The 17,771-nt window shown below is 35.9% G+C and overlaps 1 protein-coding gene across 1 annotated transcript in view; it reads right to left on the reverse strand.

Moving 5' to 3' along the window:
• Window positions 1-3,509: 3,509 nt before the first annotated feature.
• The window catches only part of LOC150077592 (E3 ubiquitin-protein ligase RNF170-like), a 107,797-nt gene continuing 93,535 nt past the window's right edge, over window positions 3,510-17,771 (reverse strand). The window contains exon 5 of the mRNA XM_090385995.1: window positions 3,510-4,254. Coding sequence (XP_090242121.1) covers window positions 3,976-4,254 — 279 coding nt within the window. The 3' untranslated portion in view covers window positions 3,510-3,975. The remainder of the gene's footprint in view (window positions 4,255-17,771) is intronic.

Raw genomic sequence — 17,771 nt, forward strand, 5'->3', positions numbered from 1 at the left:
GGATAAAGGGGTGGTTGAGGGGGAGAAGACAGAGAGTGGTAATCAATGGACACTGCTCATCGTGGACTAATGTTATTAGTGGAGTCCTTCAGGGCTAAGTGTTGGGTCCATTATTGTTTTCTGTATTTAAAAATGATATTGATGATGGTATATCAAGCTTAATGTCCAAGTTTGCAGACGATACAAAGGTTGGCAGGGTTGTCAAGGACACTACTGACACTATGCTGCTGCAACAGGATCTGAAAAGGTTGAGCAGATGGGCTGAGAGGTGGCAAATGAAGTTTAACATTGACAAATGTAAAGTACTACACATGGGAAACAGCAACCCCAGAGCAACGTATCAACTCTGTGGTACTACACTGACAGTGGTAGAGAATGAAAGGGACTTGGGGGTGGTTGTGCAGGCAGATATGAAGTTCTCTGAGCAGTGCAGACGGGCTGCAAGAGTAGCTCATGGAGTATTGTCAATGATATACAGGAATTTTTCCAGCAGGGATAAGGAGGTGATTATTCCATTGTATAAGGCAATGGTCAGGCCACACCTAGAGTACTGTATACAGGTCTGGAGGCCTCATTTCAAGAAGGATGTAGAGCTGCTGGAACGAGTACAGAGAAGGGCAACAAGATTAGTGAATGGAACAAAGGGGTGCTCTTACGAAGAAAGGCTTAAGTTTTGCAAATTACAGTGTCTGGAGACTAGGCACCAGTGAGGTGATCTGATAGAGGTGTATAAAGCCTTGAATGGTTTGAGCATGCTCAATGCTGATGGGATTCTTCCTCTAGCTCAGAATAATCACCTGAGAGGGCATAAATTCAAATTGAGGAAAGACAGATGTAGGATAGACGTGCGGAAATTTGCCTTTAGCCAGCGGGTGGTTGGTTGGTGGAACAGACTTCCATCCCTTGTAGTGGAGGTTGATAGCCTAAATAAGTTTAAGGCTCAGCTGGACAGGTATTTTGAACGAACAGAGGGGTGAAGTGGAAGTGGGTTTTTTTTTTTTTTTTTTGGCTGATGCTGCATAGGCTTGCTTTTTTGCATCAAATGCCTCTACTAATGCTAATGCTAATACTAATATCCTTAGCTTCAAAATCACGACATAAATCTTCCATTTTTACGGTCCACTCTATTACAACCCCAGTATCAACAGATCCACCTCCACCACTTACGGTTTTCCAAGAAATTTTATGCTGAGTTTTGAACTTGTCTAGCCATCCCACAAAAGCTTTTAACCCATTTACTCCCATAGATTTCGCAACCTCCAAAGCCTTTTCCCTAATAATAGGCCCATTAATGGGAATTTTTTTTAGCATGTGCGCGACAAATTTGAAGTCCAACAGTTTTTGGGAATGATTTTTGAACCTGATCATTTCCGTGTTGCCAAAATTGTTTGAGCAGTTCATTTTTTTTTCTTTAGGATGTCGCTTACCTGCGTTTTCCCAATTTTGAATTTTGCAGCGAGATTGTGAACACTATTTTTTTGCCGATCATACGCATTAATGAGTTCGACTTTATCTTTTAAAGTTAAATGTTTACGAGAAGACATTGTGCACTTTACACGACACTGAACAAAACTGAAAACTGAAAAGACAAAAGGCCGACCATATTCCCTCCCCCCTGCACACACCGAATTCATTAGAAGTTTTTCACGTGCCTTAAAATTCTTGAAAAAGGGTTTAGAACCGCGACGTAAACCTTGATAAAATTCAGATAATCGGAAATAGAAAATAAACACGCGATTGAGGCAATACGTGGAAGAAACATTCCTAGAAAAGGGGCAGTGAACTCGCCCGCTGTCCGTTACGGGGAGATCAAATTAAGTGCTAATCTAAACGAAACAATACAGATTGCCTGTCCGCGTCCATTACAGAGAATGTCCGCTAGATAGAAGGTGCAAACACGTTAAAACCAATGGAGGTGAGTTGGGGAATTTGAAAATGTCCGTTGTAGAGAGATGTCCGTTAGGAGAAGTTTCACTGTATTCCATGGGTTCATATGTATTCAAGTGAAGGGGAATATAACTTCATTTTTCAACGAACACAGTTTCCTATGAAATTGGCTTTTAGTATGAAAATAAACATTATCTAAGGTTGGCACTGACTTAACATTACCATGTTTTTTATGGACAATTTAAGGCAGCTAAAACTCTCTTTGTATTAATGGAAAATTAATCAAAAATGCTGAAGAATGGGGTGTGGGGGGGCCCCCCCACTAAAAAAAAAATTAAATATAAAAACGTATAATTCAGGTTTGCATAACACAAGGCAGAAGGGAGCAAAGTGGCCTTCTGCCTTGTTATTGAAAATATTTTGTAATAAAAATTTTTAAAAGCTTACGTGTTAGTAATATTAAACAAAATATGGCAACAATGTATAAAAAACTATTTATCTTTTTTATGTTTACATACACAATAGATTAGAAGAACATATTATTCAAAGCAATCAAATTGCAAAAACAAATCTTTCCAGTTTCAAATAATAATAAACATTTACAAAAGTGAAAAATGTCAAATAACTTTGAATTTGAAGATATCAGAGTGATTCAAACATACTTCGGGGGTTCACATTAGATCACACTGGAAAATAGAGAGGTGTTCAAAGTAATAGTTCATTTTTATTATTTTTATTAAACCAGCAATAACCTCTCAATTGGGTTGTGAATTTTAGTGTGCTGAAGTAATATTTAAAATTTCTTGAAAACAATTTTTTAACTAAGTAATTTTTATGAGGCTCAAAAATTATAGGCAATGTAACAAACAGTGTGCATTATTTCATGCACCCTATACAACCTTTCTGAAAAACGTTTACCAGTCAAAATCGGGATCCAACTGATAAGGAGTGTTCCATGATTTTATTTTCTGTCTCTAAATTCCTAATAGTAGAAAATTTTATCAATCATATAAAGTTGTGATTGCAAAGCATTATTGGCTTCTTTTTTTTTTTTTTTTTTTTGTGAGTTTTCTTTGTTTGTTTCACAAGTATCTTATATTGTTTGGAAAAAGAAAGTTACCTCCATTTCTGATTTTGGGATCTAATCTGTAACCCTTTAACTCCATAACTAAAATTCAATGAGTGAGGATGGGAGATAGAGAGGTATGTAGAAATTTACAAGGATAATTCCTATCTTCTTGCTTTATTATAATATACCCATGGTTTCAATTTCATTCTTTGAGTGAGTGAGTGAGTGAGAAAGAAAGAGAGAGAGAGAGAGAGAGAGAGAGAGAGAGAGAGAGAGAGAGATATTATAAACAACAGATTGCAACAGTACCTTGCTTTGATTTACAAAGGTAAGGCACTGCAATCCTTTAACTTCCCATAATTTACATTTATACAAAGAGAATGTAAATAAGATATCTTATTTACGAAAAATAAGTGTGGCTTTTAGAGATTCAAAGGTAAATTAGGTAAATTCCATACTACTTTATTATAATATATATATATATATATATATATATATATATATATATACACACAGGGTTTCAATTTCATTTATTATTTTTTTTTACTTTCAGTGCTTAGGGCTAATAAATCATTCATTACAGATACTTACCAATAAAAGGATATGTACTGCTTGTCTGCAATCAATTTGCAATTTTTGTTTCATTACATTTTTTTACTTTATATAAAAGATTAATAAATACAGGTACGCTGATTTGATTCACAAAGCAAGGTACCCATACCCACTTCTTACACCAGACTATTTTCCAGTGTGCTGTAAAGTAGTTCTAATCAAAATTTCATAAATAAGTTTTGGCATTAAGTCATCCCATAGTAAAATTCATCAATAACAAACTCCGGAACGAATGGTGACTTTGTGATGCTAGTATCCCACAGCATATCATTAACACAGTTATTTTATGTTTGTAGTCCTTTGTAGCAAATGCTTATAAATGTTATAGTCAAATCTAATGTGTCCACCAAAGGTATCCTCACCAATGCATAAATCAGTTATTTAACTCTACCTACGTTTTAGCTCACTCATGTTCCATCTTCTTGCCACCGTGTTGCTAGAAATCTGCGGTAGATAATAGTAACATATATAGCAAGTAAGAAAACTACAAAGAGATCATCCAGCAAACCCAAAATACCAAACACAGCTTCAGGTATCATATCCAGAGGAGAGATGAGATACATAATTGCTGCAACAAAACAGAGCACAATGCGCAGACGAAACATATACATCAAACCCCCTACAGAAAAAAACTCTGAGCCGACATGACGGAGTAGTGTTGGCAAATCCCAAAGATAGTCTAGCCACTAAAAAAGGAGGAGAGATAAAAATAATTGAAGTTACTTTACACAGTACTTCATGTAAAAATCTTTGCCTATAAATACACTACTGGCACTGTTATATAAAATGTTTTTATCTCATTAATATATATATTATATATATCATGATTATGCCCGTCATTAGTTCGAAAGTATATTCAAACCAGTGATGGGCATAATAAAGGGGGTTGAAACTGATTATTTTCATTATAGCAAATCATTCAAGCAATCAGTAGCTACTAAGTACAAAACTTAGTAGATACTAATTAAGATGTCATAACTGATTTTTTTGATTATGGTAAATTATTCTATTATACTCATATAATTTGAAAGATTAGTAGTGGCAGATTTACTTTATCAACATATTGGTTAGTTTCAATTAGTTTTCCACTGTGGTCATTCTGTACAATTGGCAATAACTGTTACTCTTCTTTAAGGGATTGTTTTGAATAATTCTGTTCAGTCAAGTTAAAATTCTTTTAATCATGTATATTTTTCATTTACCGTTTGCATATAATGACATTTATATACAAAAAAATACTGGCATAATGCTAAAGTAATGAAATATTCAGTATAATAAAATTACTTCGTCTCCTGCCAATTTATATATATGTTCATGCAAAATATTTCATTTAAATGAAGATCACTGTAATTAAAATAGGTTTAGCACAAGAAAAATGCACTCCGCTATGAAAAAATATAACCATTATAACAAAATTTGAAAAAAGAAAATCAAACAATACAACACACTTTTTGGCATCTGAAAATGCTGCAATGATTTACTAACCAAGAAGTTAACTACCTGTTTGAGATTAGTTGATTTCATCTGTCTATCTTATTAAATTCTTACTTGAATGATACTGAAAGTGATAGGGGTTGTATACATGGAGTTATCTCTTTTGTGAAACATGCTGACAGAAGAGGCACTAGTAAAAATGAAATTATGTCTGTTTACAGTTCTGTGGGAAAAAGTACACTGTTTGCATCATATCATCTGACAGTTACACTTACGATTTTATTATTTTGAAAATGGAATAGACTGTAGTTTCATGTTTTTATTTTTTTCAGAAACTGTTTAAAAGCTTTAAATTTTAAAACACACATTTTTGAATTTTTAATTAAAAAATATAAAATTACATAAGTAAGTTTCATTTAGCTACATATTACACACATTTTATATGTTACATATATCACTGACATTTTTTTATTGCATTTCAGCATAACGAAGTTTCAACAATAAATATATTTTGGTTGTTGCCTGCACATATTTGTTATACTGAATTTCATTGTATAATGTTTTCAAAATATATAAGAGCAATAAAGCTCAGTCCTTCCTACTTTAATACTATTTGTAAAATATAGAGATTACTCATACCTTTTTATATGAAATTCTTTGGCCCGACGCTCACATCAAATGAATTCAATTAATACATTATATAAAACTAAATTTATGACATGATATTATGGTTTTAAAATTGTTAATATATAGGAGTTTCTTAAAAATAATCCTGTATTCAATTTCCATAATCTACACACTGCCAAAAGGAAGAGCAAAGCAAAGCCGATGCACAATCAACCCACTAAAAACTAAACCATCTAGCAATAATGGACTGGAAATTGAAGACAATTGTCAAATTTACTAAAATATTATAAACTAAACTTCTTAATAAGTGACAAAGCTATCATTTCTCATAAAGATATTGTAATTAATCTCATGGATTTGTTTAACGAAATTCATATGAGACTTAAATTCACTTTAGATGAAAAACCAGGAGAGAAATCTATAAATTTTCTTAATTTTATGTTAACTAGGGTCAACAATAACATACATTTAAAATATCACACAAACCAACAAAACACTGGAAAATTTTTACATTATTCAAGTTATCATCCTTTTACTTATAAAAGAAGTATCATTTTTAACCAATTCTATAATGCATACAGATATAGTTCTACACAGGAATCTGTTAATAATGAACTTAGGGAACTCTCTACAAGGTTTTTGAACAGGGGATATACATCAGGTACAACTGAGAGTATTCAGCGACAGGCGAAACAAAAATCAGAATCGGTTACAATTAATAATAAAAACACAACACAAAAATACTTTATTAAAGTTCCTTATGTGACATCTATGTAATTTTCCTTATGTAATTTTATATTTTTTAATTAAAAATTCAAATATTATTAGTATTTTTAAAAACAATGAATTTAAAATTGTTGTGCAACTCATAAGTAAACTCCACACAGTATTGAAGATGAGGAAGAAAACTACAGTTGCAAATATGGAATGTACCAACACAGTCTATAACATTGCGTGTGGGGAATGTAACTGTTTTTATATTGGTTCTACCCAAAATTATCTTTCAATGCGAATACAGCAACACCAGGCATCTGTGAGGGCAAAAAGGACAGTTGCGTCTGAACTTTTCTTTCATGCTATTCAAGAGAACCATATGTTTCTTTTTAATGAGGAAAGAGTAATTAATACACAATATGAATATACAAAACTCCTAATACAAAACTCCTAATAGCTGAAACACTTGAAATTACGTTAAACCCTAACGCTATTAATGTATGTAGACCATACACGATTTCGGACTCGTGGACCTTTACGCGCATGTGTAAATAACATTATTTGGATTGGTTAATAAAAATAATCTCATCATGAAATGCTAAATTTAATCTTATTATTAGTATAAAAGAGAATGGAGATTGTTAAGTGTCACTTTATTTCTTGTGAGCACGGACCACCCTGAAATAACTTTGTTCCTTATTAAGAAGTTTAGTCTATAATATTTTAGTAAATTTGACAATTATCTTCAATTTCCAGTCTGCTATTGCTGGATGGTTTAGTTTTTAGTGGGTTGATGTGCATCGGCTTCACTTTGCTCTTCCTTTTGGCAGTGAGTAGATTACGGAAATTGAATACAGGATTATTTTTAAGAAACCCCTATATATTAAAAATTTTCAAACCATAATATCGTGTCATGCATTTAGTTTTATATAATGTATTAATTGAATTAATTTGATGTGAGTGTCAGGCTGAAGAATTTCCTATAAAAAGGTATGAGTTAATCTCTATATTTTACAAAACTGTATAATGTGTACACACACACACACACACACACACACACACACACACATGCACACACACAGAGGTGTGCAAAATTTAAGGACCAGTCAGATTTTCACCTGTAGCTTCTCATAGGAATGGCCTGGATATGGGAAAAGCATACCAAAGGAACCTCGTGAGGTACAGAAATGACAAAGGAAACAACAACGGAAACAAAATGGTACAGAGGGACTTTATTCAAAAATGGCAACATAGCACTGGCTGCCATGATACAGATACATCACTGCCAAAGACAGAACAAAAGGAAGAGGTGGCCCTCAGTAGAGATATGGCCATCCCTAATGTCGATGCAGGCTTTGCACTGCCTGTCCATACTTAGAACAATGTTGTTGATAAGTTCTTGCGGTAACATCGTCCATTCCTCTGTCAGCACCATCTTCAGCTGGTGAACATTTTTTTGGTGGGTGTGGATGTGCCTCTAGGCATCTTCCCCAGAGCATCCCATATGTGTTTGATGGGATTTAGTTTGGAAGAACGGGCAGGCCAATCCATACAAACAATGTCCTCACTTTCCAAAAGGATATCACAGCTGTAGTGTGATGGGGTGTGGCGTTATCATCCATAAACATGAACTCGGGGCCAATGGCACCTCAGAACAGATGCACATGGGAAAGGATTATCTCAGTACAGTAGCGTGCACCGGTTACAGTACCACCTTCCAGTATCAGGAGTTGTCTATGTCCATCCAAGATAATGCCTCCCCTGGCAAGAACACCTCGACCACCACATCAATCCCTTTCAGTGATGTTTACGGGGTGATACCATGTGCCAACCTCTCGCCAGATTAGCTGACACCCAGAATCGCTGCTGAGACTGAATCTACTCTCATCAGTGAAGAGTACATTAAGTAAAGATTTTGTGGTTGTAACTTTTAGAAATAGTGTTAATCCTTAAGTTTTGCACACCAGTGTATAATAACACTGATCAACAATATTACTTTTTTTGCATTCTTTGGTAGCTTTTTGGGCATGTTCAAATGCTTAAAGCATCTACTTTCTTCACCACATATGTCTGTCCCTATAAAACAACTTACTTACTCTCAATGAACAAATTTGAATGAAATTTTATATTTGTCTTTCAGAAAATTTTCTGAAGAGAATTCAATTAAGAATGGACTAAGAGAAATTCAACAAACTTTCCTGTAAAATTTTGAGTTGCCTCTATATATAAATGAAAGTATATTTTGGATGTTTGGCAATTACTTGAAAGAAAATGTCAGCTTGAAACCAAATTTTCAACGATATTAAACTCCTTCACCCTTCACTCAATTTTCAGCATATGTTTCACTGATCCTTGGTAAGCTTTTAAGACTAATTATGATTCAATAGATGGAAAACCACAGTTGGTTATGATTGATTATTATTCCAATGCTCAAAATATATTTTTGTTTGTATAACTTCTTTTGGAGGGATGGGGGTGCAGTCATAAAAGGCAACTTCCTGCCCCCCACCCTATCTCCCAAAAGAAATTATACAAATGAAAGTATGTTTTGGGCATTTCGAAGGAAATGCTAAATTCAGATGCTAAATTTTCATTACACATTTTGCTGGTCCCTGTGGAGAGGTTTTACCACTAATTCTGATTTCATAACCCCTAAGTTCTCCCATTCCCTTACAGAAACACTGTGATATATTTGGAACAGCATTTCTGATCGATTTCAAAATTTTAGCACTTATTTAGAATATTCCTCTGGACATTTATACTAATTATAATGTCAGCTGGTTAAACCACATTCCTTGTGCACTTTATTTCCCACCACCACCAACAAAAAAAAAAAACTGCAACAAAAATCTCATCTCACAGCTGTTTGTTATGTGAACATCACATGGTGAGATTTTGGTAAACACTTCCTGATACAATGATGGAGTTTTGAATTGCAAAGATTTGGTTATTTGATAATCAGATGCACCTGAGACTTAACACAACTGATGGATTGACAGACATCTGTCTGTCTATCTGCATAGAAACATGGCTCTCGGTTAACACTGAGATTGGAACTGAGACCACATACACTTTGTGAAACGAACAAGGAAGTGTTTGGGAGATTTAGATCTTTTTACAGATAAATTTGTTCTATTAGTTTGACTATTTGTGAATTATTCAGTAGTAAATAAAAGGTGGATGGGGGTGGGATATGTATGAAGCAATGAAATTTTTGGATATGGCATACACACAGCCAGAATATACCAAACTTCTTGAAATAACATGGCCTTGACTGTCCCCTACATATACACTATTCAGACTCCCTCCATTCACTATCTGGAAGAGTAATGGCAGCAAGATTATATGCTAGCTGATTCAGATGCCTCCTAGAGTATTACCTACAAGTTAATGAAGGAAGATTGGATCTCACTATGATACCCATCATAACCTCAAAGACATCAATCATACTGCATGATGGAAGAGATGGTGGTTGCCAGAGTTCTCTGGAGACTAAACATCAGTTTACTACTTCAAACCTTAATTAAGCAAAGTAGTGATATTGCACAAGTTGATGAGAATCATCTACCACCTAGTATTGCCTGGTAACACAGAGAGGTGGCATTCCTCTATGTGGTGTGGATGCCATACCTCGATCCCTGCTTACCTGAGGTAAGCAGGGATGCTCAAAAGATCATCAATTAATGAGTACACGAGGAAGCAGGGTGCTACACTGTTGGTAGTGTCTGTTGTTGTGTTGTTATTTGGTGTTTTAGGAGCATTAGCAACTAAGGCCATATTGCTCCGGGATATGCAGTGGTCATTCCCTGACCTTTCCATATCTTCCATATTTGGTGGTGATGGGCTCGAACCCCGGTCTAATCAAGAAGCGTCTGCTACGCACTGCTGCTCCTTCCCACCTGGCTACGGAGGCGCCTTGGTAGTGTCTATTGTCTGTCTTCTGGCATTGGATGTTATATCTTTTGTAACCCTTTGATCAGGATCAAAAGAGCCACATGGTACAGAGCTATCATGAGCCATATCTGCTCCTTTTAGCATTGGGGAGGGAACTTTGCGTCCCAGATTTCCAGCCCTGTCGTGGGGAGCAGAAGCAGAGCAACTTAGTGATAAGTGGTTAGAAATTAATGAATTAGTGGTTAGTTTTGTTAACAAATGAAGACAAACACAAAAAAAGAAGGTGGTTTCACTTTCTTATTCCAAAGGTGTTTTTCCTTCTGCTTGGAAATTTGCTCATATCCAGCCAGTTCCTAAAAAGGGTGACAAATCCCTCCCATCCAATTATCGTCCCATTGCAATTACTTCTACTCTTTCTAACGTAATGGAGAATCAATTAATTGCCAACTCTTAAACTACTTAGAAACCTTCCGTCTGATCGACGATCGCTAGTATGGATTCCGTCAGTGTCGATCCACTGGTGATATTCTGACTTATGTTACCCATTTATGGACTAATTCAATGGAAAGGTTTGGTGAAACCCAAGTAATTACTCTTGACATCTCAAAGGCTTTTGATCGTGTTTGGGATAAAAGGTCTTCTAAACAAGCTTCCATCTTATGGTTTGCCAACTGTTTTTAGTAATTGGTTATCCAGTTTTCTCTCTGATCGCTCATTGAGGGTGATGATAGATGGCTCTCTGTCTTCTAACTTCTCCACTAATGCCGGTGTCCCCCAAGGTTCAGTTCTTTCTCCCACTCTTTTCCTCTTGTATATTAATGATCTTCTTCCATTGACTGCAAATCCTATCCATAGTTTTGCCGATGATAGCACATTGCATTCCACTTTCCATTTTGAGAAACCTTGTCCTGCTCAATCAGCTTCAACTTCTCGAAAATCTGCTGCCAATTCCTTAAATGCCAATCTTCAGGTAATTCTCAGTGGGGCAAAGACAACTTAGTTGATTTCAACCCTTCTAAAACTCAGTCTTGTCTTATATCTCGCAAAAAGGATTCTTCTGCTCCTATGCTTATCTTTAGTGACACTCCGATTTCTAGGCAAAATGATATATCTCTTTTGGGGATTACCCTGACTTCTAATCTCTCTTGGCACAAGCACATTACAAATATTGCTTCCTCTGCATCTAAAAACTTCGTTTTCTCTTTTGCTCTCAGCGTTACTTTTCTTCCAAACAGCTGCTCACTCTGTATAAATCACAAATCCGCCCAGGCATTGGAATATTGTTCCCACATCTGGGGTGGTATCCCCAAAACCTCTCTCAGACTTCTTGATTCCATTCAGAAGAGGGCAGTTAGGTTAATTAATGATTCATCTCTAATAGAGTCTCTCCACTCGCTGTCTCATAGATGTACTGTTTCTGCTGCATGCCTCTTCTACTGATACTTCCATGGGCGCTGTTCTTCTGAATTGGCTTCTATAATTCCCGCTCTCTCTCTTTCAAAACAGTCCGAACACGTGCCGCCACCAGCCAACATCTATTTACTGTCCAACTTCAAAATCACAGAACCAACTTTTCATCTTCCTCGTTTATTCATTCAACTGCCGTTTTCTGGAACAACCTTCCTTCATACGTATTTCCTGAAAATTACAGTCTACAGAAGTTCAAGTCCAATGTCAACAAATATCTTCTTTCGTCTTCTCAATCTCCAACCCAAGCACGGTACTAAGTGCTATAGTTTCTAATACTTATCGTGTTTGGAGTTTACATAAAAAAATACAGAGGGAGAGAGAGAGAGAGAGAGAGAGGTTGCTGTAGATCTAAAATGAAACTAAAAGACATTTGTTGGGCATTGCTAAACAAGTTACATTCAAGGAGTATATGTTTTACTGTAAGTGGTGCGAGCAGTGCGCAGACTGCGGAGGATCATTTCCTGTAAGCAGATAGAGATATACGAGTTCTGGCTAAGATTACTTCTTTTCTATTTTTACGAAGGCTAGAAGTCAATAATTGTGGTTCAGGTTTTATGTGGAATAGCATGTTATTTGTTTGCATTTTCCACAGAAATGTCCATTGTTCCACAGATGGTCTTTGTATATTATGTCTATAATCAGGATATGGGACTAGGTCATTTGTTGAGGATATGATGGAATGATGTTTAGCAGCATTATCTGCACATTCATTTCCTGGAATACCACTGTGGCCAGGGATCCATGAAAAGATAAGTTTTCTGATGCTCATGAAGATGCATCAGCTTATGTTTTATGAGCTTTAATAAAGGATTTTTAGGTGGGGAAGTGCTTTTCAAAGCTAAAAGAGCACTCTGTGAATCAGTATATATTATACTTTTATTTATTGACATTAGCGAGATGTTTTCCAGAGCAAGCTTAATGGCATGGAGTCAGCAGTGTAGCTGCTGCATTTGGTTGGAAGTGAAACTGAAACAGTTTTATTAGGGAAGACAGCAGCTGCACCCGCTCGATTGTCAGACTTTGAACCATCAGTATAGATCTTGGTAAAGTGGGGGTACTTTTGTGAGTGAGCAATATGTAGTTGTTGGATGTTAAAATTTGCTATAGAACCTTTATCCCATTGCTCAAAGTATTCATCAGAAGAAAGTGTGAAGTTAGTCCACGGGGGATCTGGATCTTTTGATTCTCTGAGGATATTATCAAGCTGAATACTCCAGTTTTCTATTAGATTCTGCAGCCTGATACCAGTAGGCCGAATTGTTCTAGGTTTATTTACATAATGGGTTTTCCATTGAGGATTATGCAACAGTGGCCAAACAGAATGAGTAGGCAGGCTTTTAATTTTAGCTGAGTAGTTCATCAGCAACATCTTTCTTCTGATGCTAAATGGAGGTTCGTGAGCCTCAACATAAAGACTTTGAACTGGTGATGTTCTATATGCGCCTAGGGCTATCCTAAGAGAAGAGTGTTGTATGGGCGCAAGATGGGCCAAAGTGCTTTGCCTAGCTGAGTCATAAACAGGTTCTCTGTAGTCTAACTGAGATCTAATTAGAGATTTATATAAGTGGAGCAGGGTATAAAGATCGGCACCCCAAGTGTACTGGAGATGACCCAGAGTATATTCATTTTCTTTGTGCAAGTGGTTCTTAGATACTTGATGTGCTCCTGGAAGTTTAACTTCTTATCAAAAATTAGCCCTAGGAGGTGAATACTGTTCACAATTGGTAGAGGACGATTGGCCAAATGCAACTCAGGTTCAGGATGAATTCTGCGCTTGGTGCAGAAATGTATAGCTGTAGATTTGTGACTTGACAATTTGTATCCATTTTGTGCCATCCATAATTCAATGTTATTAATGGATATTTCTATATGCCTCTCAATATAGTTCATATTCTGGGAATGGCAGGACACGGTAAGATCATCTGCTTAGAGATACGAGTCAACGGTGTTTGAAATGCTGTTTGTGATGTTGTTTATTCGTATTGCAAACAGAGTGGCACTAAGAGTGGCCTTGTGGGACTCATTCAGAGTGGCCTTGTGGGACTCATTCTTCTTGAATGAGTGTTTGAGATAAAACCTGCTGGTACTTCACTCGGAAAGATCTATGCTGAAGGAAGCTTTGAATAAAATATGGTAAATGGCCTCTCATATGAATAGAATGGAGATCTCTTAGGATACCGTAGCACCATGTGGTATCAAAGGCCTCTATATCAAGGCATATCATGACAAGTTGATTTCTGATGAATGCATTTCTTATGTTGGATTAGCCTTTGGTCATGAGGTCTAGGGAAGATCTATTCTTCCGAAAGCCAAATTGATTATTACTGATTATGTTTTCGGATTCAAGGTACCAGGTGAGTCGATGGTGAACCATTTTTTCCAAAGTTTTAGGCAGCTGGTTAAAGAAATTGGTCTATAGTTGTTAGGAATCGAATGGTCTTTTCCAGGTTTAGGTATGGCTATTACATAAGAATGTCATCAGGAAGTAGGGAATATATGTTCTGAGAATATTCTATTGTAAAAGTTTACCAATAAATTAGTGATTTCTGATTGAGGTGATGGATCATTATATTGTAGATTCCATCAGGGCCAGGAAAGCTATTTCTTCAGGTATATATAGATTCTTCCAGTTCAGATATTGTGAGTGGTTGGTTATAAGTAAAAGGACATGTAGTTTTGAAATTTAGTTTCCTTTTCTCAGCTTCAGCTTTAATTTTTTGAAAAGATGGTATTCTCCTTCCCATTCCAATTAATAATAGAAGAAGGCAACATATATTTACCATTTAGTTTATTTATTTTTTCCCAGATTATTTGAGCATTAGTATCTTTGTTGATTGAGGAGGCAAATTTTATCCACGAGTCTTTTTTTGCCTTCTGCCAGATATAACGAGCTTTGGCTCTCAAGTCTTTTGAAGTTAATAAGGTTGGCAGTGGTGGGATGTTTGTGGAAGGTGTTCCATTCTGCATTTTTTTCTCTCTTCGCTTTGTTACAATCACCATTCCACCAGTGATTGGTATGCCGATGGTTTCTTATTTGAGACTGTGGGATGGCGGCTTTTGCAGCTGTTAGTATCTGTATTGTGATATGATCGGTGACAGTGTCAATAGCAGAAGACTATGATGTCATCATCAAAAGATACATGATATAAATTTCCAGTTTGCATTGGAAAATTTCCATTTTGTTTTTGTTTCAGTTTGTTTGGAATGGGGGGTTTGAATACTACAGATCAGCAGATAGTGGTCACTGTTTAGAGGATTGTCATGTACTGCCCAATCTATAGTTGGGAAGAGGATCGGAGAGCAAATTGAGAGATCTATTGCACTGGTTGACCCAATAGGAAAATGGATATATGCCGGTAAGCCAGTATTCAATGGTGTGAAATTCTCTCAGTCAAGTAATATTTCAATAAGTTCACCACATCCATCTGAGACCAGAGATCCCCATAATGGATGATGCCCATTAAAATCTCCTAGTAAACAAATAGAAGGTGGTAATTGAGAAATTAGATTTAGCAGTTGCTAAATTGTACATGATTGGTTCGGCGGAAGATAAACTGAGGCCAATGTCAATGTGATACCGATTATCAGTGCTTTTTTTTTTGTGACGGTACGCAACGGTACGGCGTATCGGCACCTTTATTAACAGTGACGTGTGACATTTGGATGCAATGCACTTCGAAATTTATAATATTCCGTAAATTTTTTCACATGTTTACCTACTATTCAAATAAGCTTAAAATGATTTAACTAAATTTGCATTTTTTACTGTCTATTGTTAAGATATTTTCTATATAAAACTGTAATAACCATTTTTATAATTCCAAATTACTCAGTTGGACCTCTGTTTAATTATTTTGAATTCCCCTTGGAAGTTACGTTTAAAATAGTTTCGGTTGAGGGAAGAAAATTTTCATATAGCGCACGGATTAGAAGGGAATTAACTTGGTAGGGCCTGTTTGCATTTCTGGCCTTCAGGCAATTACTGCTGCTCGCAAATTAAGAGAGCTGAAGGGATTAGTATTGTATAACTTAGCGGTATCTGGTAAAACCTATTCGACCACCTGTCCCGCATACGGAGAAGTCGCGCTGGTTAAGAGTGAGCACATCAAGGGGTATTCACAATGGGCTCTGGCCCACCTTCTACTGCAGTGCTGTCCAACCTTTTCCAGTACCGGGGCCATATTCAAAAAAATTCAAAGTTTCTTTAATGTGTTACATTTTCAATATCTTATTGCATGTAAAAGTAAAATTGAAAATATTCAAAAATTTAATTAAGTACAATACACAATTGCATTTACGGAACAAAACATTTAATGAGAAATTTTTTGATAATAAAATTTAAAATGCTGTTTTAGTTCACTTTCCTCACGGGTTGTAGGTTTGGACACCTTTGTGAATCAACTGTAAGCGCCCCGTTCGAGAATTAGAAAAGTGATTTTCTTTTACCCCATAAATAATCATCTGTTATTTTGCGGAAGTGCATTATCCACATTTTTCCGAAAATTTTCCCTATCTCTGTTTACACTTTACCTGAATATCCGAATGATACAGATATTTTGGACAGTTTCAAAAACAGAAAAGGAAAAAAAATGAAATTTAAGAACTAGTGACAATACCGATGACAAGAGAAGGAAAACGAGGACAACGAAGGTATTAAAGCTTCTAAACATGAAATGTTGGCATTTGGTGAAAATGAAGTTAGAAAATTGTCAATTAGAGTTAAATGCAATTCGTGGATACCTAATTGATAAGAAGGTTTCCAAAGAATTGAAGCATTTGATGAATGTTCTGAGTACGATACCAATTTCACCGAGTGAATGTGAACGAGGATTTTCAGAAATAAATCAGATCGCCAACCAGCGCTTCGTTGATAACAAAAACAGTTTCTTCACTACTGTTTCTTAAAATTGTGGGCCGTCCGCTGACGTGCTGCGATCCAGCAAAATATGTCGATTCATGGTTGCTTCGGAAACATCATTCAGCAACTGATACAAAGAGCAGGAAAAGAAGTCAGCATAGGGTGTCTGTTGGATGAGAACTTAATAAAAATTTGGAATATTCTACAAAAACTTGATTATGAAATTATTTTTACTTATTTTACTCACATTTTACTTATTTTTTTATATACATGAAAAATAAATTTATGCTTAATAAACTGTGTTAATATACTTAATTTCTTGTTCTTATTCTAAAAAAAAAAAAAAAAAAAAAATTTACTACTAAACTAACAATATGGGGGGGGGGGGGGATTAGAGTACTTTTTTTTTTTTTTTTTTACAAAAAAAGCACTGTCGATTACTATATGGGTAGCAACAGATTCTAATGGTGTTTGCGATGGAATGTGCCTGGAGGGGACTCGTGATTCCATTGGTGACTATGGGCTGTTAGTTTCAGATCAATCTTTTCTGAAGATAGTATAGTTTTTGACTGAAATGGATATTTCTGTTGTTAAATTAGTTTCTTGCAAGCATATGGCGACAGGATTGTAACAGTGAATTAGTTCATAGATATCATCAATATTGCTGCAAAAACCTCTGCAATTCCATTGTACGATTTGTTCCATTATTTGGTTTTGTGGGCGGAAGAGGAGTCTGCTTTTTGTGAGTGGCTTGTTTATATCCGTCGGGTTTTCTTTTTTCTTTTCTTGAAAAATTTGGGTGTCTTGAGTCATTGCCTTCTTCCATATCATCCATATAATCTGCATGTATTTCAAGTAGATCTGAGTTGGTTGTATCATGTGTCCATGCTTGAGGGGCAAGATTGCTTCACCTCAACTGGATCTAATTTTTGCAAATTTTCAATTGACAATTGGGAAGTCTCTGGGATGGAACTGTCAGTGGTGTATTACTGCATTGATCGACTGTCTTTGATGGAGATGGATGTTGGACCGAGAGGACTGATTGAGCCCAGTCTGAGATCAATGTGTCTGGAGGGATGGACACGTCTGTCTGACATGCTACTGATTGGTGACTATAAGTAGCAAAGGCATAAGTGTATTTTGGATTACTTAATCTTACTTGTTTTCTTGCCTCTTGGTAGGAAACTTTATTTTCAACTTTATACT

This window comes from Mastigoproctus giganteus, chromosome 12, assembly GCF_048544385.1.
Source record: "Mastigoproctus giganteus isolate SK-2022 chromosome 12, ASM4854438v1, whole genome shotgun sequence".
In the NCBI taxonomy this organism is placed as follows: domain Eukaryota; kingdom Metazoa; phylum Arthropoda; class Arachnida; order Uropygi; family Thelyphonidae; genus Mastigoproctus; species Mastigoproctus giganteus.